The 25221-nt window shown below is 47.3% G+C and overlaps 1 protein-coding gene across 3 annotated transcripts in view; it reads right to left on the bottom strand.

The window, feature by feature from the left end:
* The window catches only part of TDP1 (tyrosyl-DNA phosphodiesterase 1), a 69722-nt gene that overhangs the window by 5202 nt on the left and 39299 nt on the right, over positions 1–25221 (bottom strand). For all 3 annotated transcript variants that reach the window (XM_032482492.1, XM_014566128.2, XM_006192844.3), the window contains exons 16-17: positions 14219–14321; positions 2291–2399 (exon numbers count right to left, since the gene is read on the bottom strand). In XM_032482492.1, coding sequence (XP_032338383.1) covers positions 2291–2399; positions 14219–14321 — 212 coding nt within the window. The remainder of the gene's footprint in view (positions 1–2290; positions 2400–14218; positions 14322–25221) is intronic.

The raw sequence follows: 25221 nt of genomic DNA, 5'->3' as shown, positions 1-25221 counted from the left end.
TGCAATGTTCTTAACCACGCAACTTTTCCAAATCTTGGTAAGATGCTTTTTAACCCTGAATGTTGGCTTTATAGTAAATGGTGATGTCTGAATCACTGGCATTATTAATCTACGTGCTACTGAAGCAGCATGGAAGGTAAAACAGTACCAATAAAAAAAAAGAGGCTCCAGTCTCACTTGTATGCCTTTCAAAGCAAATGTGTAAATAATAGAAAAGTCAGCTAAACAACGGAAAACTTCTGCATGCTGGCCAAATGAAAGGTTTATTCTTTTCATTACACGGTCTAAGCCACTACCCAGTTGTAAACTTTTAAGTTCTTAGGAATGTTTTTTCTATTGGGACTGAGGGGACCTCAGGGTATTTTTAAGACTCCTCTCTCTCTTCCCTGCTTGCTTTCAAAGTCTTCTGGACAATAGGATTAAAGGGAGGGGGTGGAGTCCCAGCCAAGGTTCCAGGCTGGGGGTGGTAGGTGTAAAGCCTAAGGCCAAACCCCAGGAGGTTAAGCCTGTGAGTCCCCACTTCCAACGTTTACTTAGGAGAACTTAGGTTTTAAAAAAAAAAAGGAAAAAGAAGAAAGGACCGTGAAGACCAGAGAAAGAGAGAAAAGACAAAGGTGAGCACAAAGCCGGAAAGGAGGGGAAGGTCTCCGGATCCCCCCCCCCCCTTAGGGACTCTCCTGCACAAGCCTCAGGCTCTTCCTGCCGCCAGCTCACCGTGATGTCATGAGGAGTGACATCAACCCACTGTCATAACTGACCCTGACTTTTAGTAACAGGAACAATGGCTAACGGTAACTCGGAGACGGACGCCGTGCTCAGTGCTTCACAGCTCGCTCTCGGTCACTCTGCAATAGTGAACTATGTATGACACTAAGGCCTAGAGGAAACAGCTGCCCGAGGTCACATAATTCACTGTTGGGTTGGTGCATAAACATGGCCTGGATCTAAAGCAACGTTTCCTGTGTGTGTGTGTTGGGGGTGGGGAGGAGTGGTCACAGATTCCTCGAAATTCTGATAAAACTTATATAATTCTACTGGTAAAAAATGAATATGCGTGCATATACAACACATTTAGAGGACTCAGAAAAGTGCACATGGCTTGGAAAGAAGGGAACAAGAATGTCTCCCCAAAGGCAGTCTCCACACGACAGTCACCTGCAGGAGGCAGGATGGTGCACAGGATGGCATGAGGTGGGGTGAGCTTCGTCAGATGTGCCGATGCATAAATGGGTCCATCAGAAGCGGCAGGTTTGGTTCACCACGAAAGCCAGAGGGCAAGTGAAGGTGGGGAGGTGGCTAGAACCCAACCACTGTCCAGGGAACGAAGGGACCCACTGGGCAAGGCTGACACTATTAGGGAATCCGAGAATTTTGGAGTGTTAATGGGAGAACCTCAATCAAACTTTCCAGTCAAAACCCACATTTTCCCCGTTCACATTCGGCATTTGTTGTCAGTTTAAATTAATAAGCTCGCTCTGATTATACACCTCCTCCTGTGTGAATTTGGTTACGTGTGAACCTGCCTCAAAGACTTTCAGACAGCTGGTGGATGGTGCCGCCTTCCTCTAAACACAGTGAGAACCTCCACCGACTTGCCACTGACTTTCTGCTGTGAAAAGTCCTTGGCCGCTGCCCTTAAAGTCCTATCAAGCGCAGCAGTTTTCAAAGCATGGCCTGGGGGATGCCTTTTTAAGGGGATGGGAGGGATGCTTGTAAACTCAAAATTATTTCATTATAACACTAAGCCATTATTTGTCAGTCACTTTCTTATGAGTGTACAGAGGCTACGTGACATGTGACATCACAACAGAGGTGCTACGCGAATCCAGCTATTCACCCAGATGGTAAAGAGGTCTGCAAAAAATGCGAACAATGCCATCTTCCTCACTTTCTTTGGAAATAATCATTTATATATATATACTTACATATATATACACACACACACATATACACACACATATACATGGTTATAATTATCTTAAAGCTAATTAATAAATAATGAAAAATTAATTGGTTTTACTTTCTGATATAATAAATATCAACAGGTATAAAAACCCATGTAAATAACAGCTCTTTGGGGTCCTCAAAAATAAAATGAGTGCAGAGAAGTTGCGAGACCAGCCAGTTTGAAAGCTGAGCTCCAGTGGCAGGGCAGCGAAGGGGCCTGTGCAAACCTGTGCTTCTAGAGCATTCCAGGAGCCAGGCTCCCACTGAGAGCCCAGTGGCTTCCCCTGGGCCCATGTGTTCCTGCTTTGGTACATATGCCCATGTCTCCCTCCACGTGTCTCACCTTTACTTCCATACAGCTCTGGAGGGAGGTCATACGGCACAGGAAAGGAGGCTGTTGGCTCCTGGCTCCCCGAGAAGAGTTTCTGTTTCACTTTGAAGCTGTCCAGACCCTGCAGACACAGAAGGAATCTGTAATTGCATCCTGTTTTCTGGAAAAAGATCTCAAGAAGCAATGATATCTTTATGGCACAACAAAATGCAAGTTATTTCAGAGCTATTATTGATATTCGATAGGTCAAATATATTTAGGAACCCCCCACCCCAAATTATTCTTTCCTAAAAATGAGGGGTCCAAATTTCAGGAAATAAATTATAGCAGTTTGTAAAAGTTTAATAAAGGATATAAAGATATAATAGAGACAATTTGGATGCTATAGCCCATTTCTACTAACCTCGATGTACAGTTTGCAGGGAATGTATATAAGACACTGTATAAAAATACCTCAAAATGCTTTCAATATTGCTATAGTAACAGGCTGCTCACTCTGGTGAAGAGGAAATAAAAGTTGCTTTCACGCATAATGAAAGTGTTCCAGTATGATGTGATAAGAAAATACAAGTGAGATCTTTTCAAGACCTACCAAAACGGAATGTTTATTCCAAGAACTCCAGAGAAGGGTAGTAGTAATTTTGGATCTTAATCAGGGTGCAAGTTCAGGTCCTACAGGCCACTGCACACATTGCCACTGCCTCTCACCTGGGGCCGGCGCAGGAGTGTGGGCGCCTGATATGCCAGCTTGTCTCCCCAGGCCCCCATCTCCTGGCCCCCAATGTCCTAGGAACTCCTATACAGAGCTAGGACCCCAGTTCCTGTTTAGGTGATGACTTAAACTTAGTAGGGGAGGCTGCTCATGGGCACATAAGAGTCAGAGTTGAGTTAACCAGGGCTTTGAGCAATCTGAGTTCGAGCCTCTGTCCTGGTACTTGTAAGCTGTGTGAACGGCTCATGTTTGCATCCATTCACCCCACACAGTATTTCTTGAGTCCCCCTTTTGTGTCTGGCGTGGTTGCCAAGCACTGAGTGTTCGGGTGTCACCACAATTGTCAGGATCCCTGTCCTCGTGGGATGTATGGTCTAGTGGGGAAACGTTAAACAAATGCATTTACTAAAGTAAAATAAATTGCAGTCAACTTGTGATAAGCACTATGAAGGAAAACGGGCATACTAGAAGAGAGAACAGAACATCTGGTTTAGATTTGCGGGGAGGGGACGCTCAGCAGAAGCCTCCCTGAAAAAGTGACATTTTAAAGATGAGCAGGGCTTGGTCAGGTGAATGTGAAAATAATAATGTTCCAGGAGGAGGGAACAGCATCTGCAAAGGCCCAGAGGCAGCAAAGAGCATGCGTGTTCCAGAAATTAGAAAGAATGGTCAGTGGGACACTTGACCACTTATTTAACAGACTTCAATTTCTTCATTTGTAAAATCAGAATAATAAGCTCCTGGATAGCATCACATTAACGCTTCTCATGTCAGCACCCAGCACAAGTCTTGGAGCATGATTGGTGTTTAAGCAATGCTGAGCTACAAAACCGGGATAAAAGCACCTCTTCCCTGCTTACTTTACAGGTGTCTGCATAGAAGCAAAGGCAACAACGTGCATGAACGTGCTTTGTGCACGTGAAGACCCACAGGAAGGCATGGAGTGGCACCACCTGCCAAGACTTGGTGGTTAGTAACGCAGTGAAAGACAGCATGGGATGGACACCTGGCAGAAAAGGAAGAAATGACCTCTTACCAGTGGCAGGTCAAGAAAAGGCTCTGTAGAAAACATTTCAGTTTGGCCTTGAAACATTAGTACAACTTTGATAAACAGAGAGCTGGCAGGAGAGAACATGAGGGGGAGACTGGCATGACCAAAGGCAGAGTTGGAAAAGCACAGAGCTGACATTTCAGGGGGATGGTGAGTGAAGCATGCAGAGGAGGGAGAGCTGGGGAACCCTGGCGGGGAGCATGACAGCCAGGCTGGAGAGGGCTTTGAATGGGAAGCAGTGTGGACAACTGCGGCCTGCACCTGTTTAACTGGGCCCAGCTCCTGGCCATAGTGACTCAGGAAGAGCAGGTGGCCTGAGTCTTTCTCTGGGGAGCTCATCTGGCAAGGTGTGAGCCTTGAGCTGCTGCTGGGGACGGGGTGGGGGAAGGGGGTGTCTCATGTCCTTCAAACAGAAGTGGACATCAGAGGAACTGAACCCTGATGACATGACCCTTGCCCCTGGATCCAGCCCTGTCTGCAGCAAATCTGAGCTGGTTATCCTTCACTTACAACCCAGGGTGTCACAGGACCCTGACGGAGTGAGGCCTTACTTTGATACATAGCGAGGAGTTGCAGAAGGTTTTTGCACAGAGATGCTCCATGGTACAGGCAGACTGGCATGGGCTGGAGGACAGACCAGCCCAGGAGTTGCCAGAAGACCAAAGGCTATTGCAACAGGAACGAGAGACAGACTAGAGGTGGTACTGGGGATGCCAGTGTGAGCATCAGCACGACAAAGGCCGAGATGGAAGTGAGGTGAACTCGGATGAGAAACCAACAAAAAGTGGATCTGAAAGGGACTGAGGGAAAACATAATAAAACTCAGGGACATTTGGGGGCAGGGCAGAGGAGGAAGGGAGCAGGGAGACCACGGGCTCGGAGAACAGGCTCTGCAGCCCTCCCTCCCCCGTAGCCCTCCCCCTCATCGGAGGGCTGCTAGGCCACCTCCTGGACAGTCAGCACTGCTGTCCCTCCTCGTGTCTTATCTTCAGTGCATTCTGGATCTGAGGATAATCTCGATAATCTTTCAACTTTTGTATATCACTTATTTGCTGTGTGACTCTGGGCAAGTTACTTAACCTTTCTCGGCCTGGGTTTCCATATCTATTAAATGGCTATGGCGAGGTTAAATTATTCAGAACAAAGACTGGCAAGTGGATGTGACCTAGTATAATCTAAGCATATTGTGTTCTCTATGATATAATTGCTCCTACTGTACAGAGGAGGAAACAAGTTTGGAGGTTAGTTGCCCGAAGCCGCATAGCTATTATGTGGCCAGGTCAGAAACTGAACCCCACTGTTCTGATTTGGGGTCCCATATTCCTTCTACTAAGCAAACAAAATGGTCTCAAATTCACTCACCAGGAGCCAAGACAGAGGAAGGATTCCTTGAGAACTACGGAGGCAACATTAAGGCAGACCAGGCTGGGATGAGCCGAACTCTGGAAACCTTGGTTCTTGACATTTTTAAAAAGATGCCACTTTAATAATCAAATACTTTGTGGAGTTTCAGGTAAAAATGACTTCCCTCTTCTTTAGCCCCTGGCTTGCCCGTCTTATTTCCTAATGCACACAGCGGGGGGTAAGTGCTGAAGGCTAGACCAGATCTGTTGCCCCATGACACCATCTGTATTATCTGACTTCCCACACAAGCAGCTTTGAGCCATCCATGTCTGGCAGGAAGCAATATGCTTTTTTTCTTGAATGCCATTTCTAAACCAAATTCTAGGGTATTTTATATATAAAAAAAGTACCACTTTCCCCTTCAATCTGGATGTCAAATAATTTGAGGCTGTCTTCTAATTATCATCATTTATATATCACAGTGGTATCACTTGGCATTCTACAAAACAGAGGAAGGCACCCTCCCAGGCACGGACACTTAAAAGACAGTTAAGACAATACATTTATAAAACACCAGGTAGAGGGTGGACATGAATCACACATGAGAAATTATGGCTTTTCCCTTCATCAGCTTTGGGACGGAAAGAGCTGGTTCTCACTGTGACGGATCAGCTTTAGCAGCTTAGCTCAATCACAGAGAACAAGAAGCATGCTCAAATTTCAGTTAGAGATGTAATTCATTTTTTAGCTGCATCTATCTGAGTAGCATCCTCAGGCAGTAAAACCCTAGACAAGGTATCAAATTTTCCTGGGTAAAACAGCAATGGCATAGAGAATAAAATAATGCCATTTGCAGCAACATGGATGGAGCTGGAGATTGTCATACTAAGTGAAGTAAGCCAGAAAGAGAAAGAAAAACATATGATACCACTTATATGTGGAATCTAAAAAAAAAAAAAAAAAAGATAAAGGAACTTATTTACAAAAGAGAGACAGACGACAGACTCAAAGACACAGAAAACAAACTTGTGGTTAACAGTGGGAAAACAGGGTGGGCAGGGGTAATTTAGGAGTTTGGGATTTGCAGATACTAACTACTATAATAAAACATAAACAACAAGGCCCTACTGTACAGCACAGAGAACTATATTCAATACCTTGTAATGGCCTATAATGAAAACCAGAACATGAAAAAGAATATATATATGCATAACTGAATCACTATGCTGTACACCAGAAATTAACACAACATTGTAAATTGACTATATTTCGATTTAAAATAAACTGTAATGGCAGATGACCCTTCTAGAAGGAGTACATTTAGTCAAAGATGGACTGACCAACAAGGAAGTGAGTTTTGGCTCCCTTCTCCTTCCTGAAGGCAGTGTATCATCACCCGCAAGTGTTTCCAGGTAGGGGCTTGTGAAAAGCTTCGCGGAGGAGGGTAAACCAAGCAGAGTCGAGGGGGATGGGTTTTTGAGCAGCGAAGGGCTGACTGTGTGAGTGGGCAGGAGTGCACTTCAGAAGTAACAGTGCAGCATCACGGGGGACACCACAGCTGTGGTTTACCTGCAACGCAGGCTCCACCTTCCACCTTCTTCGGTGGCTTGTTGGCGGGCTGCTGCTGTCACCGAACCGCAGCCTGGGCTCAGCGCTTGCTTGGTCCCGGGCGCTGCTGCAAACACCTCACAGGTAACCACCCTTAATTCTCAAATGATCCTATCCTGTCCCCATTTCACAGCTGAGAAAAAGGAGGCCAACAAAGTAAAGTTAACAGGCCCAAGTCTAACAGCCCATAAACAATCACAACCAGCTCCATCCTCTGTCATTTTGGTTCCTACGGAGCTGAGGTCCCTGAGTTTTCACACTCTGCTCTGGGAAGTTCTCTTTCTCGGTCCTTGGAACCTCTCCGTGTGTCCTTCTATATCCTGTCTCTCCTCTTTCTGAGTTATTTCTGAGCTTCTGTCTGAGCAAAGAGCAGGGGCACAAGACCACACAACCAGTGAACGGCAGCTGCTGCTCAGCCCGCCTGCCTCACCCGCATGCGCCAGGGCGGGAAGAGGGGGCCGGAGCTGGGAGGCAGGCTGCTTCAGCTCACTGTGGACCTGGATGTCACACAAAGGACACTCACTGGACATCATCTCGTGGGCCAAAGGGAGCCACTGAAGATTTAAAGGCAGAGAAATGCAGATCCTGACAGGTGGGCAGAGACATAGATTCAGAAGGATGGTGGGAGCCAAGCAGGGAGACACAGGATCAGTGAGGCCAGGCAGGGAGAGACAGTGACCTGCAGCGGCCGGGCAGACAGGATAGGAGGTGACAACTGGATGTGGGTGGGTGAGAGGCAGGACTGGAATGCCAGGCCGTGGCTTTATTAGCTGAGTGGGAGAACAAGAGAGGTTACAAAGAAACACCACTTGAAACAGTGTTGTCCAGCAGCGACCTCCTGGGAAACCCTGGGAGCCCCCGTCCCACGGGCGGGGCCAAGGCAGGTGGTCAGAGCTAGTGTGGGGAGGATGGGGGAGGCTGCAGGTGGTGGCTCTTGTAAATTTTATGAGTTCTACAAGTCAGAGTCACAGTTATAATACTGCCATTTCTGGCAACAGAAGGACAAAAAGGTTTAACCAGAACAGAGAAGAGAGAAAGTCGAGACCTGAAGAATGAAAGTCCTTGGGGATTTGGTTGAAGCAGTTTTGACTCCAATCACAAGAAAGAGAACCCACCATCCCAGGAGCAAGTGAACCAGGGCTCAGCGTGGGCTGAGACGGCTCTCAGACAGAGGACAAGTGTGGGGGTGCTCCGGCTGCCCTCACCTGGGGAAGGAGATCAGGACGTTGGTCTATGATTCTGAGACAGTTTGTGCATTATTCCCAGAGGTAGGAGGAGTTCTAGAGCACCTGACAAAGTATGTGCTCAATAAACACCAACATGCAAGTTCAAAGAAACAAAACTTGATCTCTCTAAACCACTCACAGATGCTTTAGGGTTTGGGATACAGCTGCTGGTGTTTGAAATCATTAGACGATCTTCCCTACATGGAGATTTTTCTGAACCTAAATTAATTAATCTAATCTAAAAGTTAAATACACATACATTAAGGGGATAACTCAAAAAAAATTATAAAATTCAGAATTTGATGTTAGACATCAAAAGAATTAAGTCTTCAATTAAAATGAACATTTATTAAGCACCTACTGTGTAGCCACAACAGCCAAGTGTTGGCTACACAGTCCAATGCATCTCGACATTAATCCCCAAAGCTCCCGAAAGTGTTCCTAATCACAGGAAGAGCTACTGACTCCAAGTTTACGGCAAGGTAGGTTGATCCTGACACAGTGTTTACTGATTCATTCATTTAAAAAGAACAGAAAAAATTGAGATCAAATCAGTAATTGGTTAACAGGGATTTATCAGCTTCCAGATCAATCCCAGAAGTTACAAATGGCATCATTATTAAGAAGGGGAAATGCAGGAGCTCCATCCATTGCAGTTTTTAAGCCAGAGTGTCACTTCCCACGGCCGCTGGTTCCTGAGTGACAGGTCCTGATGACGGCTGGGGGAAAGGAGAGCGAGGCCAGGTTCCTTCTGGGTCACTGACCGCTGACCACCTCTGCAGCATTTAAGGCTATGCTGTTCTGGGCACAAAACTTGACTGTGTGTAATGCTGGCCTCAAGTCAGAGTTCAGGAACACAGAGACTGGGATGGCCCACTGGGGAAGGACAAAAGGAGCAACTCTGGCTGCTGATAACTCAGAAACGTGGGCGTTTCGGACACTGAGTTCTGCCCGAGAGTCACAAAGGTGGGCTGATCTCAAGAATCTGGATTCTGGAAGATGTCCAGACAGAAGAATGACTGCAAAACTGGGTTTTAAGTAAATCTTTGGCCAACGTGTAACCACACATATCAAAAGGTGTATCTTGATGATACCAGAGAGAGAAACCTAAAGAAAAAAATCATACCAGGCCTCATTTTACAACAAACTGCATTAATGTCAGTGACCATTTTGAGATTATGGCCAATAAGGAAAATATTAAGACATTAAGTGAATACACATGGATTGGCATTTGTAAATAATGCAATAGACTCCAGTGAGAGAGTTTGTGTGTGTACGTGTTTTAATTTCAACAAAACAGCTACAGGTGAGCTACTCCATACTGCAAATTGCTTTTGATGAGATTAACAAACCTATTTAATCACCTGCTACATCCCACACCCCCTGGACTAAATCCACGTCATCTCCACGGCCACTGTTTGCACAACTGCTCTCCCCACAGGAAGGGCAGAGTGCACCCTAGGAGCTTTAAGGGAGCAGCATCAACTACCAGATGTTTTACTGGGAGCCTCCTGTGGGCCAGGCCCTGCATGAGAGCAGCCCCGGCAGAGTCAAGGAGACACATGAGTCAGAGATTACAATACCCGGGGCACATGAAGAGCTCCAGGTTCTCGAAGGCCGTAGGGTGCAGAGGAGGGGCACCTGGAGTGGAGACATGAGCACAGGTGGGGTTGGGGGCCTCAGGGTGTCATTCCTAATACAGGTCGAGGCTGGTGAGAAGGGAGTGTGGTGGTTAACTTAATGCGGGAACTTGCCTGGGCCGTGGGATACCCAGATAACTGGTTAAACATCACTCTGGGTCTCTGCATGAGATTGATGCCTGAGTCAGTGGCCTGAGTAAGGATGATCCCTCCACCCTCAGTGTGGGTGGGCACCATCAGTCAGCAGGGGGCCCGAGAAGAAGGAAAGGTTGAGGAAGGGCTGCTGTGCTGGGACGGAAAGCCTGGGCTCTCTGGTTCTCGGGTCTTCAGACTCGGACTGGAACTACACCACCGGCCTTCATAAATGGTAGAGATTGGGACTCCTTGGGCTCCAAAACTGTGAGCCAATTCCTCAAAGTAAGTCTCTTTCTACACATATATCTCTATATTCTGTTGGTTCTGTTTCTCCACAGAACCCTGACTAACACAGGGGGGCCTGGCTCAGAATGGGTGGCAGTCGCTCTGGGCGGCTGGACCACAAAAGGCCAGGGGTGAGAGGGAGGAGGGCAGGCCCGAGTAGCCAGGAGGCAGGGCAGGAAGGGAGAAGCAAGTCACGCTCAAGAGCCTGGCTTCTGTCTGACAGGACTTGAAGCGGATGGGCAGCCCGATTTGTGGTCTACACACATTCCAGCAGCTGGCACTGAGCAGCTGGGAGGTGGCCTACGAAGCGGGCTGGGAGGCCACTGGAGCAGGGCTTGACATGCCCTAGACAGTGGCAGCAGGGATGGCCAGAAGTGACAGACTACCAAGCAATATTCAGAAGTCAAGAATGACAAGGCTTGGTGATTAAACAGATGTGGGGGAGAAGGAGGAGTTGGGGGTGACTTCCTACACCTTGAACTAGGACAGTGGGGTGAATGCTAAGAGTAGTTCATTAATAATCAGAATTTCATAATTGTATGTTGTAAGTGATGATGATTTTGATGATATCTGCAAGGCCCTTATCCTCACGTACTCTTGAAGAATATAAAGTACACTAAAATCATAATTGGAGGTATGTTTCATAAGATTCAAATCCTCTGAAAATTGTCCTGATGAGACCACCAGCCTTGCTTAAAAAACAGGACTCTGACCCTGTGGCCCAGGTCCACCTGCCAGCCCCTTCCAGGCACATGGTACTGTTCGCTGTTTCTCAAATACAACATGCACGGTGCCCTCTGGCTGGAAGCCTTACTCCCCTGATGGCTGGTTGAGCTCAGACTCATTTTTCAAGACCCAGGCCAGTCATCTCAATGAAGAAGCCTTCCCCAAGTCCCCCGGGCAGACTGCACGCTCCCTCTTCTGAGAATCTTTATGTTTTGAATGCCCCACACCCCAGCTCTCATCACACACTGTAACAACTCGAGTCTGTTTCCTTAACTTACTCGTGAGCTTCCTGAGGACAAGACCCCACCCCCCCTCCTCCTGTCCCAGGGATTGCCAATGAGGGGGCCCGAGGTGCCCGTGGGCCGCCCGCACAAGAGGTCGTCCCAGGCAGCCGGCACGTCCAGTTACGAGCCCGGGCGCACTGAAGAGGGAACCACAGAGGGGCTCTGCTGGGCAGCCCCTCCTTCACAGGCCAAGTGTCTCATTCTGTGGTCCTCTAACCTCGGCAAGACGACAAATTACCTCCTGGCACAGATCTTCAGGTTGCCCTCAAAGTTAAAACCATAAACGTCAATTCCGTGAGGGCCTAACAAAGGTCTACTACTTTTCCAGAAGCTCCTCGTAAAAGTAGGTGACACAGATGATACATACTAGCTTTAGGACAAAGCCTCCTGTGTTACAAAATCCCCTTGAACTGCTTTCTCCAGATAAAACACTCATCAACCCGCTTATGGTGAAACCCCTGGCAGTAAGCACTGACCTCTTGGGTGGCTTCCGAGCTCACAACAATCGCCCCTCTTTCCGGAATCAGGCCCCTATCAGGGGACGGGGTTGGGAAGGACAGAGGCATGGAGGGCAGACCCACGTTTGCACGAATACCCACTTTGAGCCCTCTGAGTTCTGCTCACTCAGGCCAGGTACCCTCCTCACAGATCTTGGCACCCAGCTTGCACCTGGTAGGTCTCTCAAACAAGGTGCCTGTTTCACTTCTATGACCTTCTTGCTCAGTTTGACTCTTGGCTCCTTGGGAGGCAAGGTCAGATAATAGTGTACTGTCCAAACGCTTAATTTCAGCACTTTGCCAAGTCATTTATGATTCACTGAAGGATATGACCATCTGCCCAAATGGGAAAATGTCTGATGACAGGACAGTGGCAGTTTGTGGGTCCTTTTGGTGCTATAGAGGACGCCGGCCCTAAGTCACTGTTCCAGGATCTGTGTGCTGAGACATGCCAAGGAATCGACTGATGGAGAACCCGCTGCCTTAAAATGTCAATTACACAGTCACCCCGCGGGGCATCCCCTTGAATCTGCTGGCACAGCACAGGAGGGTGGAGCCCATTTTTCATATTCTTGTCTGTTGGTCTCTAAAAATAACTAAATCTCTATTTTACCTAGAATGCACTAGAGTGGAGTTCTTTCTTGTTTCAAAAGTATAGAAATAGGAGTCTAGCAAAGAATCAATTTGGGGATTCTAAATGATTACATCCATTCTTCCTCTATTAGCCTCCCCTGCAATGTACAGTTGGAAACATTTTGGAGGCAGAAAATTAGCAGCTTAAGAGTGCAAAGGTCCTGGAAGTGCAGTATACTCTTCTATTATCATTTTCATGATGAGGGATCAGGTCAGAACAGTTAGAAATGACTAGAATTTTGCAAATGCTGACACCAAAAGCCTAACAAGAGTGACACAGAACTTATTCCACTATTTAAGTTATTCTGGGAGATAATTCTAGCCTCAGTTCAAAGCTACAGCCACTATAATCACACCAAAGGACTGAGTATTAATACCTAGTGTTGTGAATTTACTGCTTTCCTAGGATACAGCTGAATGATCACAGGAGGATCAGTGAGACAGAGGTCTGAGGGCCGGACCCCACTCCCGGGTGGAACCTTAGGGAAGTCACATTCCTGTCTATGGAAACCATCCACTGGCGGGGCTGCGGAGGTGGCGATCTTCAGCTGTGAGCAGCATTAGGGTCTGCTGTTTGCGCAGGAAAGAAACAAAAAGTGCTAGAATCTTATGTTCTGCCCTCAGGAGAGGCCCCAGGACAGTTCTGCGGTGAAACCCTCTGAGAAGGAGAAAAGGGGAGGTGATGACGGCCAGGGGAGGAGAGAGAAAGGGAGAAAGCAGCTCCTCCCCAGAGCACGTGAGAGAAGGAACAGGGAGGAGGAGACTGTAGGGCGGGGCGGGGCGGGGCGCTCGCCCTGAGACCACACCCACACGTCACAGGTCCCGGACTTGAGTCTCAGGACAAGCCCATGGCATTCCCCTAGCTAAACCTTCTGGTCCAGCCCCAGTGGTTTACCATGGGGCTGCATCATGTGTGTGTTTAACTACAAACCCAACTATAGCAAGTGGCAAAGAAGGGAAAAGAAAAAAGCATTGCGCATCACATCGTGTGGGCAGCTGACAGCATCCACTGACCAGCCTGAGCCCAGAGCAAGGGTGGCGGTGAGACGGAGGCCAGGGGCCTGTGTGCTGCTGAGAGAGGGAATGGCTTTGGGCCAAGAGGGGTTCTAGTGTTTACTGAAATATACAGCTTTTACAACCCAGTCCCTACATGAAAACTAGCCCCTTTGGGTGTTCAGCTGCAGAAACTGCACGCTGTTCTAAAGCCAGGAGTCAAGCTGGCTGTGCTGGACACCTTGACAGAGACACACGGCTTCCACTGCGGTGCCTTCTGGGGGCTTACCTGTGAGTCTGATAACACGTGCCCTTTGCGACCCCCTGAACTCCTCTCCAGCAGGTGCTGTGAGCTCCCCTGCCTCCCTGGGCTTGTGGTCAGGCCATTTTCCCCCCAGCTTCTCTACTGACCGCGAATCCTCAGCCTCCCTCCACGGCCCTCAGAGGGCGGTCTCCAGTCCCCCAGGCCTAAAATGTCGGGCATTTGGCTGAGTCATTCCTTTGGTGACTTGTCACTTACCACCTTGTAGCAAATCTTCACATCCTGCTTCCCAATCTTATTTAAACATTGCTCTTAACATCACCCAAATCAGTATCTTCCATCACTAACCGGGTACACCTCATGAGAGCAGCGATCCTGTGCTCCCAGAAGAGCGAATGTTGAATGAACTCCCCGGCTGGGGCCGTGGCTGAAGCAGGGGCCCCAGGTTAGACCCCGGGCAGGTCATGGAGACTGAAGGAAGGGAACACACACACCCATTCCATTTCCCTGGTGACCAATCTGGCAGATTGAAGAGGGCACTTACAAACGCTGATGGGAGGAAGAGGACCCCAAGCTCGTAGGAGCGGATCATCAGCTGGGCGCCGTTCTTCTCCAATGCTCCCCAGGCGGCCTTGGACAGGTTGGCGCTGTGGAGACAGGGACAAGGAATGGGTTGACTCGGGAACATTTCAGCGCGGGTCACACTTCTGCAGCCGCGAGAGCCTCAGCCAGTGCGTTCAGGTTCTCACAGAGCTGTGCTTCCAGAAATGGAATGTAAACCCTGCTGTGCTATAATCCTCAACATTTATCCAACTGCTAATTAGAGCTACAGCCTCACTCTCATCTGCGTTTTCCCCTGAGGGCACCTGTGAAAATAATTATCCTTCCTCAGATTTTTTTTTCTTCTCTGTCCAAAACCCTTTTTCTTTTTTACAACTTTTGTAGCTCCCGCGAGGATGTCCGGTTTTGTTGCATATGGAAGTAGCACTGCAAGTCAGAATCACAATGAGCTATCACTTCACACCTGTCGACGGCCACGGTCAAGAAGGCTACAAACAACAAACTTTGGTGAGGATGTGGAGAAAAGGGGACCCTAGTACATTGTTGGCGGGAATCTAAACTGGTGCAGCCACTGTGGAAAACAGTATGGAGGGTCCTCAAAAAATTAAAAATAGAACTACCATATGATCCGGCAATTCCACTCCTCGGTATATATCCTAAGAAAATGAAAACACTACCTTGAAAAGATACATGTACCCCAATGTCATAGTAGCATTATTTATAATAACCAGGACATGGAAGTAACCTAAGCGTCCATCAACAGATGAATGGATAAGGAAGATGTGGGGTGTGTGTGTGTATATATGCGCATATATATATATATATATATGCGCATATATATATATTATCAGCCATAAAAAAGAATGAGAATTTGCCCTCTGCAACAACCTGGATGGACCTGGTTGCTTATGAAGTCAGACAGAAAAATACTGTATGTTATCACTTATACATGGAATCTAAAAACAGAAGCAGACTCACAGATACAGAGAACAAACTAGTGGTTATCAGTGAGGAGAGGGAAGGGGAGGCGCAAGACAGGCGTAGGGGATTAAGAGGAACTAACTATTACGTATAAAATAAATAAGCTACAAAGATATATTGTACAACACAGGGAACATAGCCAATATTTTGTAATAACTATAAATGGAATATAATCTATAAAAATACTGAATTGCTATGTTGTGCACCTGAAACTAATAATATTATAGATCAACTCTAATTTAAAAAAAAACTATGTCAGTATCATCTTACAGAGTGGTATCTTAAGCTTCACATTCCCTTTTCTGCCTCTGTTTTTGGCCAGGGAGTGCTAATTTCTATTATCAAAAGAAAACAGCTTCAAGGGCACATTTGTATCCAGAAAGAGTGTGCCTTTAGAATCACGTTTTATGCGGGCAAAGAGATGTGGACATGGCTAAAAAAAATCACACGATGCAGCGGGAGGAAGGAGGCTCGACCTTGATGGGCTGGGAGGCACCAGGATGGAAGCAGGATGCGCAGGAGCCGAGATGAAAAAGCTCTGAGGCCTCGACTTCAGCAACTCCCTCCTGCAGCACATCAAGCTGAGCGCTCTCATCCACCAAGTAATTAACACAAACCCACTGGAAACGTTGTTTTCAATTAGGCTCACCCAAATTCTATTTCATTTTTAGAATGGAGAGTAAAACCTCAGCTATTCAGCCGCTTAAAAGCCTGACTTCGTAGATAACGGAATTTAAAGATTCATTCACTGGAGTATCAAGTATTCTCCTGAACCAAGGGCTGGAACTGCTGTCTGGGGAGTCAGAGTCTAGGAGAAAGGTATCAATAAGGTGACAAGAACAATCTCTGTTCAGGGTTCTATGGAAACAGACAAGGAGGAATATAGAAATCAGAGCCAAGGAGGCTCTTAAGCAGTAACTCCAAAAAGTAGAGTGTGTTTACAGACCTCCCTGCCTTCCTAAACGGACCACACTGAGGACAGGGATGCCCACGGGCCACAATCACAAACATCACAATCTGTGCTGTGCCGCTGAGATGTAAGATGCAAAGGAAGTGGGAAGTTGACCATAAAGTGATATTACGACTCTAGAAAAGAATGTTTTCTTAAAAGTCCAAGATGATAGCCTGCTTCTATTTTTCTCGCCTGTGAGTAAAATAAAGTGCCCTCCTGGGCAGAGACACAGGGTCAGTGGCAAAACCAACCAGTGGGCGTGGGGTGGAAACAATCTTCCTAGGACTATTTTTCCAGCTCTCTAGATTATCATCGCCTTTCTGGTTAACTCCCTCAGCTTGTCGGCCTAACGTCACAGGCCAGAGGTGCTTTCTGGAAGGCTTGTTCTTATTCTTCCCTCCCTAGTCACGTTTTCCTCAATCGCCCAAGATCTCAGGGCTTATTCCAAGGGAAAGATCACGCAGACCACGAGGACACCTTCAGATGGTTTCCTCCAGCCTCTCCTTCATATCTGGCTTCTACCAGAATTCTAAGCATCTGGAACCTTAAACTCTATCTTTAATAATGAGAGACTAGAAGTCTCTTGCAAGCTATCTAAGTGATAACTCTATATTCCTTGAATAATTCTTTACACTCTGAGGACCCTTTGGATCACTGGTACCCAGGGCAGCCAGGAGGTGGGGTATATATTTCTAGACTCCAACTGCCCGCTGTGTGTGGATGGGCACCTGCTGGTGTCAGCAGAGGCACAATGACACCACAGGGCTGCTTACAGCAAGCTCTTCTGCTCCTGAAACGCTGAAGTTCTAAGTTCTCGTCTTCTCCATCCAGGACCTACGTCCACTGCCTGTCCTGGCTTCCTGCTGCGGCCACTGCCGCTCCTCAAGGTCAGGTGCACTGTGCTGGCCTCTCTGCCCATTCTTCCACTTCCCTTGCGTCTCCTGCTGCCCTGAGCTGCTTCTCCCCCAGTGCTGGGCTTTCCTTCTGTTGTTGTTGTTGTTGCTGGGTATTGGATGTGCTTCATCACTAAAGAGGGTTGGGGTTTGAATTTACTTTGTGGTCCCTGGGGTGTAGAACCCTTGGAAGTTGGAGAAGTCTGGAGGGTAGGATTCTGGAGGTCCAAAGTGGTACTGTCCACCAGACACTCCACCCAAGCCACTAAGAAAGTAATGGTGAGTAAGACAGTGGATTCTGGAGGATGGAGGTGTGTTAGTTATGGTTCAACCAGAGAAACAGAACCACTTCAGGTGTGAGCATGTGTGTGTATATAAAATATACAATACATATAATTTACAGGAATTTGACGTCAGGTAAGTAACTGTGGGAGCTGGCAAAGCAGTGTCTGTAATGCAGCTGTCTCTGCCCTGATGCTGGAGCTTGAAGTCTGTAGGGCAGGGAGAAGCCAGGGAGGGAGAATACACAGTGGAGGAGAGCAACAAGCTAGAGCCCCAGGCAATGAGCTGAAGCCATGGGTACAGGCCCTTTGCCACACAGCTAAACACACACACCTGGGGAGACCCAGGGTCAGAGAAGCTGCAGGGGGACCCAGGGGAGGATGGAGCAGATGCAGGGTCAGCTGCTGACAAGGTGAGCCAGCCCAAAGCGACGACCTATGGGCTATAACAACACTGCGGCTTCATATCCACCCTTGAAATCCCCACGAGAGTCTCCTTTGGGGCCCATCCTAACTGGAAACATACAAGTAAAGGGATTCTGCAAAGTGTGGTTCAGCCCAGGTAAACTGACGCATTACAAAGCCAGCACAGGGTAGGGTGTTTTTTTCCCAAATCCCCAGCTAAGCTGACCAACAGTCAGTTATTTGGCTGGGTAGTTTGTGGGCCCCTTGTGGAAAAGGAGCTCAGGTGTGGTCGATTCTCTGCCTCAGCTTAGGGAGCATGGGTGTAATCAGAGATCTAATCTCAGCCCACAATATGGGAATTTTGTCTGACTGTTTAAAGCTTTCAGAGTAAATATAAACTAATAATGTTTAACAGAGTGGGAGGGTATAGCTCAAGTGGTAGTTCAATTCCCCAGTCCCTCCTCTAAGAATAAATAAACTTAATTATTCACCCCTGCCAAAATAAAATAATACAATAATACATAAAATGTTTAACAGAGAACTCCTAAAAGAAAGCTTAGCAAAGTACAGGAATGCCATGTAAGGGACATGAAGAAGAAAGGAAGGTCAATGTGGAGAACAGATCCCTGGACCCCAACTCAGGAGAGAGGATTTTGCCCCAGCCACACCCAAAGGCACTCCTCTTCCTCCCAAGCCTTAGCTTCCTGTCTCTATGATGAGGGGTTTCAGCTGATGAGGCGAAAAATCCCTTCTCGGATGACAGTCTACAATGACCAGAGACGCCCACCCTCACATCTAACTAGATCAAGCCCTCGACCTTCGAAAGCCAACCACAAAGATAAAATCCACTCTAACGTATTGGGGTAACAGCCACACAAGGAAGGAGAAGGGAGCAACGAAGGTGACTTCTGGGCCAGCCCTGCTCCGTGCACCTAAAAGCCTAGAACGTGGTGACAGCAGTAGCATCACCTGCCACCGCCAACCCTGGCCTGAGCACCAGGGTGGCTGATGGAGTTTACTTTCAAGATTCTGTTGGAAGGTGTGTGAATCCCCGAGGATGCCTGCTGCTTTGGGAAGTGTGTCCGCTGGTACATTTCCCTCCATCATTGGCACTTGATCTAGGCAGTGGCCGCCCAGAATGCAGAGATGCCTAACAGACTGAGATTTTAACCACATGTCCTAGAGGACGGGGGTGGGAGAGCAGATGGTCTCACAAACAGATGCAATAAACAGAATGTTGACAGCGGAGGTGAGAGAGGATGTAGACTGAGCAGCTGGGATGACGAGGAGGGATAATGACTAACTCGAGCTCATGCCACTGTCACCCTGCCCTTAAACTCCCCAGCCACATGCCTGTCTCTCTCCCGCACTCTCTCTCTCTCACACACACACACACACACACACACACACACACACACGCATGCACTGACGCTGAGTCACCATCTACTCTGCATTTGCTGTAGGTTTTCCTGCATTGCCCTTGGGCTGTTCCTTTTTGTACTGAAAAATATTTTCATGAGGAATATGGAAAGATATTCTCCCTGCAGAGGATTCATGTTGTATACACGTATATGCAAGGATATAATCTTTAATTTACATGGATTCTGTCACATCTCCCTCTAAAACATCTTTACTATTTAGACTATCTTAGACATCACCCACCCTTGTAAGAGGCTCTTTTCTTGGATCCTTGAGAACACTCAGTGGCTAGTATCCATGAAAATGTTTGCTAATCTAATAGGCACAATGTATCTCATTTAAATTTGATTTCTCTGATTACTAGTGGTGTTCAGTATTTTTAACCATAATTCTCAACATCTGTTTCTTAATTCTGCCAATTATCCATTTTTAAAATATGCTATTTGTATTTTTTTATTGATAAGCAGTGTGCATTAGTTTCTTATTGCTGCTCTAACAAACTGCCACAAACTTAATGGATCAAAATAACATAGATCTTTGTTTTTATGCTTCTGGAGATTAGCATCTGGAACGGGTCTTGCTGGGCTAAAACCATGGTATGGACAGCTTCCCCTTCTCCCACTTCAACTTTCTATTGTCCGCCTTCCACTCAAGCAACATTAAAACCCAGCGTTTTAAAAATATTTCTTATTCTTCTGGACCAGTGGTTCTCAACTGGGGGCAACTTTACCCCTTGGGGATGTTTAGCAATGTCTGGGGACACTTTTCCAGAGGCTAGGGACACTGCTAAACACCCAATGCCCAGGACAGCCCCCATAACAGAGAGTGACCCAGCCCCGGGTGGCAGAACTCCCTGCTGCAGTGATGTGGTTTCTCCACCACCGCCTCTCTCTTCCTTGGCTTTCTCTCCGCTTGACTACTCTATTCTCTCCCGGCTCCCTGCCTCAGCTTCTCTCATGTTTGCTGCCCCTTCCACGCGGTACCCTCCAAATGTGCGCCCTGCCCTTGGCTCATCCACTGTCTTCTTTTCCTTGGGGACTTTTCTGCTCACCAGCTGCAACCATTACTTTAACAAGATGACTCTCAGACTTGTCCAGCTTTGATCTCTCATCCAATTTCCAAACAGGTACCTCCAACCACAAGCTGGATTTCTCCGCTGGGATGTCACATTGTCACACCAAACCCAACACTCCAAGAACCAAAAACTATCAGCATTCCTCCCCCTCTGAAAACCAGCTTTCTTCTAAATTCCCTTCTGTCCACAGTCTCAGTCCAGCTCAGAATTCATAGGCATTTTGGATTGTTGGCTCCATCCACAAGGTACAGCCCGTCATCAAAAGCCTTTTCACCCTTGTACTATCCTTTTACTTTCAATAAGATTTCCCTCGTTCAGCCTTTCCCACCCTAAACTCTGGTCTCTCATTCTACATCTTCCTCCAGTGGCTCTCTAAGTATCAACGAGTCCTTTCTCCTGAAGCGTGCATAGAGCAAATGCACAGCCTGGACATGCAGGAACCTCCACAGTCTGACCAAATTCATGCTTCTCAATCTTACTTCGCATTATGCCTTTTCATGATTCCTCCACCCTTGACTGAGTTGACTTACTGACCGCCTCCACATCTTTGCAAACATTATTTCCTTGTCCACGATGCCTTCTACCCCTCCCACTCCAGTAGGTATCTGAGCCCTTTCCTCCTCCACAAACTCCGGCTCTTTCAACAAGCTGTTTGTGGCTATTCCAGCCCACAGATGTCTCCCAACACTGAATCCTGCAGATGCTAGACAGGCAAGAAACATCTCATTAATTCAAGAAAAGAGATTAATAAACAAAGGCTTAGAAGATATAATTCGTCAAGACTATTTTGTTCATTGTGGCTAAGGAATTAAAAACTTTCAAGCCATAAAATCCAGAGAAAGAGTCTAATTGTTGACAATTAAGCATGGGAAGCATCAGAGGGTAGTGGGTAAGAGCTGAATCTGAGCTCGCACATATTTCAATCACAATCAGAGCTAACACTGCTGATCTTCAAGATCCATGCCTGTAAAGTATGCTAATGCACTTGCCTCATAAAGGTGATGTGCAGATTACATCAGGTAAGGTGTGCAAAGCCCCAGGCACATACATGATGCTTAACAGATACGACCTATCACTATCATCAATACTGGGCTAAATTTATGAGGGGATGACTCCAGTCCTTCTCTCTGGTGTGACCCATCAAGCAATGGAATTATCCAGAAGGCAGGTCTATTCAGGTCTCCTAATTCTAGAAGGTTATAGTCCAAAAATTACTCATCAGATTGCTTCACTGATTTAACAATCTTAAATGCTACACGCCCCTGAGGCAGAGATATGGTGAGCTTCTATTTTGTTTTGTAAAGGATGTCAAAAGGATTTTGGTCCCCTTGATGCAGATAGATGTCCCCCACTTTTCAATATAGTTATGAGTGAAAAAGTGCCAGGAACTTAAAAGCATGGTTAAAATTAAACCGATTCTGCAGATGTCCAACAATCTTGTGGGATTAAGTACCAAAGGGGACATTTCACATCAGCTGTGTTTTGAGGGCTGGTATTGTGATTTATAGATACGTGTGTATTAACAAAGAAATGCCAGCAGGAAGAGACAAATAAAGATTATGGCCCATGTTTTCCCACAGATAAGCAAGAGCAGAGCACTGTAAGAGATACAATACTAGCATGTAGCCTTTTGCAAGTAACAATTCTGACAGATCACCAAGTAGACTCTGAGAAATCCATTTTCAACCTCACTTTGTCCCTTGGTCACAGGCATATCATGAACCCCTTTCTATCTGACATTGGAAGACTAGCTTTCACTCCATGCCACAGTCCAGTCCAGCAGCTGACCTAGTCTTTAAAAGGATCCATCTACCTTTGAGCCCACAAATTGAAGGACACGGGTTTTAGAAGTCATCACATCAGCATCCAGAATTCAAAACAACCAAAAAATACTGTCAAGCAGGATCAGAAGTTGCTTTATGAAGTTTAGGTCAAAATTGGTATTCAGAACACTGTATCAAAGAATTCCAGTATGTATCTGATAGTAACCCATGTGATAAGCTATAACTGTTTACTGTTTCATTTTTCTACTGAAACGTTCTATTATTGTGGTCCACCTCCTACGGTGGAAAGGCAGAATAGGGACTTGAAAAGAGCAACAGATTTGCAAGATCTGTGTTTTGGTCAGATGCTACCTTGGGGGTACATCCTCTGGGCACCAATTTGTCTACAATGTGGGCTTAACACCATCTGTTCACTTCAGTGGGTTACAATGAGGAATGAATAAAATAATCTAGGTCAAAGTGCTTAGGAAATTGCAAGGCATAAAGGTAACATTTGGAAAGTATTAATACTTCTAAGAGATCTATGAAATTTTGTTAGAATAGGCTCTGGGAGATTATCTATTGTAATGTTTTTAAACTTTTTTTTTTTTAATCAGGAAAGTCCTTTGTTCAAAGGAGACATTTAAAGCAGGACAATGGGCTCTGAAAGGGGTTTCCAGAACCCTGAGGGCTCCAAGGAACATGGCACGAAACCACTGATGTAGCCCAGCCCTGGGTTCCCACTTGGGGAAACAGACTGAAGAGGGGAAGGAGCTGCTGAGACGCAAGGGTGTGGCTGTGGGCAGTGGACTGTTTAATATCGAGGTGACACCAAAAGGTCTGATGAACAGCCAGTGTCTGGTCAATTTATGTAAGAGACCTTGAAAGGCTTCTGAAGAAGGCTGCTCCCCTGATCCTCCAACGAAGTCTGTGAAGGCAAGAACCTCGCCTTTGGTTCCCTGGGTCCCACAGTGGTGCAGCCTCTGAGAACTGTTCTTGACTTTCAGGAGCCTCACGGCCAGTAGGACCAGGTATTGATGCTGCAGAGCAAACGGGCGTTTCCACTAAGACCTTCCAAGACAGCCTGAGGGCAGCCTCCTTGGGGTGAGTGACCAGCTCCACGGAAGTCTGATGGAAGTTTGCAGGTGTCTGTGACTCTCCCTGGAAGTTCCGTTCCCAACCTTGCAGGTAACCCGATTAGCCCCGCCCTGCTCTCATCGCTCTGCTCCTGCATCCTTCGCCCTCTGCATTCTTCTGTAAGAAGGTCTCTGTGAACGCCCCTCTGCTTCTCCATTCTGTGGCCACCTCTACAGTCCTGTGTCTGGAACTTCGCACGTCTCTCAGGAGTTTTTCTGCCTCCACGCTTTATTTCCTCTATTCTATCTCGTTAACCAATTCCAGAAAGAGTACATGACTTGGAAGAAAGATCTGTTCAAATTCCAGTTCAACTATTTCTCGATGAGCAGCCTCAGCTCTGCATCCGTTTCTAAATTCACAAAATACCTGCTCCACTTAGACTTCAGAGAGCATGTGGTGGTATTATCATAAAAACCCTGCATTCTGTTATAAAGCTTTGAACAACAACAGACATAATCAGTAACCTTAACAGAACACTGTTGATCATCTCACGCCCTTGTTCAAAAACACTCAGCGATCCCTACCTGAAAAGTCTCAAGCCCTCTGGCCGTCGTTCCGGCGCCACAAGCCCCACCCGTCCGCTGGCCCAGAATGGATGCCGCATGGACTAACAGAGGGAGGACACACACAGGCAAGGAAAAAGCAGCACTGGGCCACTCGTGGCCAGTCACACCACACTGTGAGCTCGCTCAGCAGGGGCCACAAATGACAGCTATGGCAAAAGCTGAAACACGACTGGTGGACAAGGCTATGGCAAAGCAGTTGGCAGGGGGTCGGGGCGTCTGGGTAACGGGCAGGGAGAAAGGAGGCGGGGAAAGGCCTGGCTCAGCAGCGCTGGAAGATGTTAGCTGAGGGGAGGCAGGTCTGCCAAGTTGCTCCTTAGGAAACTGAGGCTGCTGTGAGCTTCTGAGCTGTGTGTTCTCCCCCGAGCCTCACCCAGCAGGGCTGATCCCAAAGCAGAAGGCAACAGGGCTACACGAACTATAAGACAAGTTCCTAGTGGGCAGGGGCCATGCCTGTCCTGCTCACCATCCAGAACCAATGCCTAGAGCAGCGCCTGGCACACAGGCAAGAAATATTCACGCTCAGCTCTCTGGGTTTGAATCCCAGCTCTACCACTCTGCCAACTGGGCTACCCAGGGCAGGTTACTTCGGGTCTCTATGTTTTAGTTTTCATCTCTCTAAACTTGGGATAATAGTACGGAGCTCCTAACTGGGAGGATGAAATGAGCCAGCGTATCACACGCACTACACACGTCTCTGCCCTACTTTGTGAGGTGTCTTCTCTGGAGGCCAGGTCCTGGTGAGGGACTCCCAGATACCTCCCCCCTCAGGCCCCAGGCACATCTCGTGTCTGGCGATGCTAGTGTGTGAAGGGTCCAGAGGCCCTAAGCCAGGGGGCCTCCAGCTTCCTCCCATCAGGGTAAAGTGTCAAGAGACTTGCTTCCACAAGCATGGAAAGGGGGCATGCTCTGGCCTTGGTCTCCCTGAACCAGAATGCAAGAAAGTGAGGGACCCTGAATCATCTCTAACAGATGAAGAAAGTCCTCTGCGGACTCTAGGGCTGATGACCATTATCTGCGACAAAGTGTATGAGGAGTACTGAGTCATCCCAGAGTACCTGGAGCGGCAGGGCCAGGCAACCAAGTCTACCCGATGACATCTACAAATATCTTTTCATGTGATCCAACTTGATTTTTACCAAAAAACTCAGACAAAGGAGGAGAAAGTCTATTTGTTTCCGAATCAAAGGGACAGACATAACAGAAGTACCGCACAGCTATGTTAAAAAGCAGAGGAGGGGAGATCGGCCTTTATGTTTCCTCAAAAAGCCGCAGTGCTTTTGCAGTCAAAGCACTTGTCTTGTTTTCCCTCAAAGTGGCAGCATCAACATTTCTCCTCATGCCGACTACCCTGCAATGCCTGTCAGTCGCTAGGCAACGTGAAGAGCCATCGCTTCCTGCCCACCCACAATGCACAGCTTTCATAATTGTTCTCACTGGGTCTGCCAATTACTTGGAGGCACCATCTCCTCAGCCAAGGCTGCTGCTTCAAGCTCATCTTCTCGCCTGCTCGGTCC

This window comes from Camelus ferus, chromosome 6 (assembly GCF_009834535.1).
Source record: "Camelus ferus isolate YT-003-E chromosome 6, BCGSAC_Cfer_1.0, whole genome shotgun sequence".
Lineage (NCBI taxonomy): Eukaryota > Metazoa > Chordata > Mammalia > Artiodactyla > Camelidae > Camelus > Camelus ferus.
This window is presented reverse-complemented; position numbering and strand designations above follow the sequence as displayed.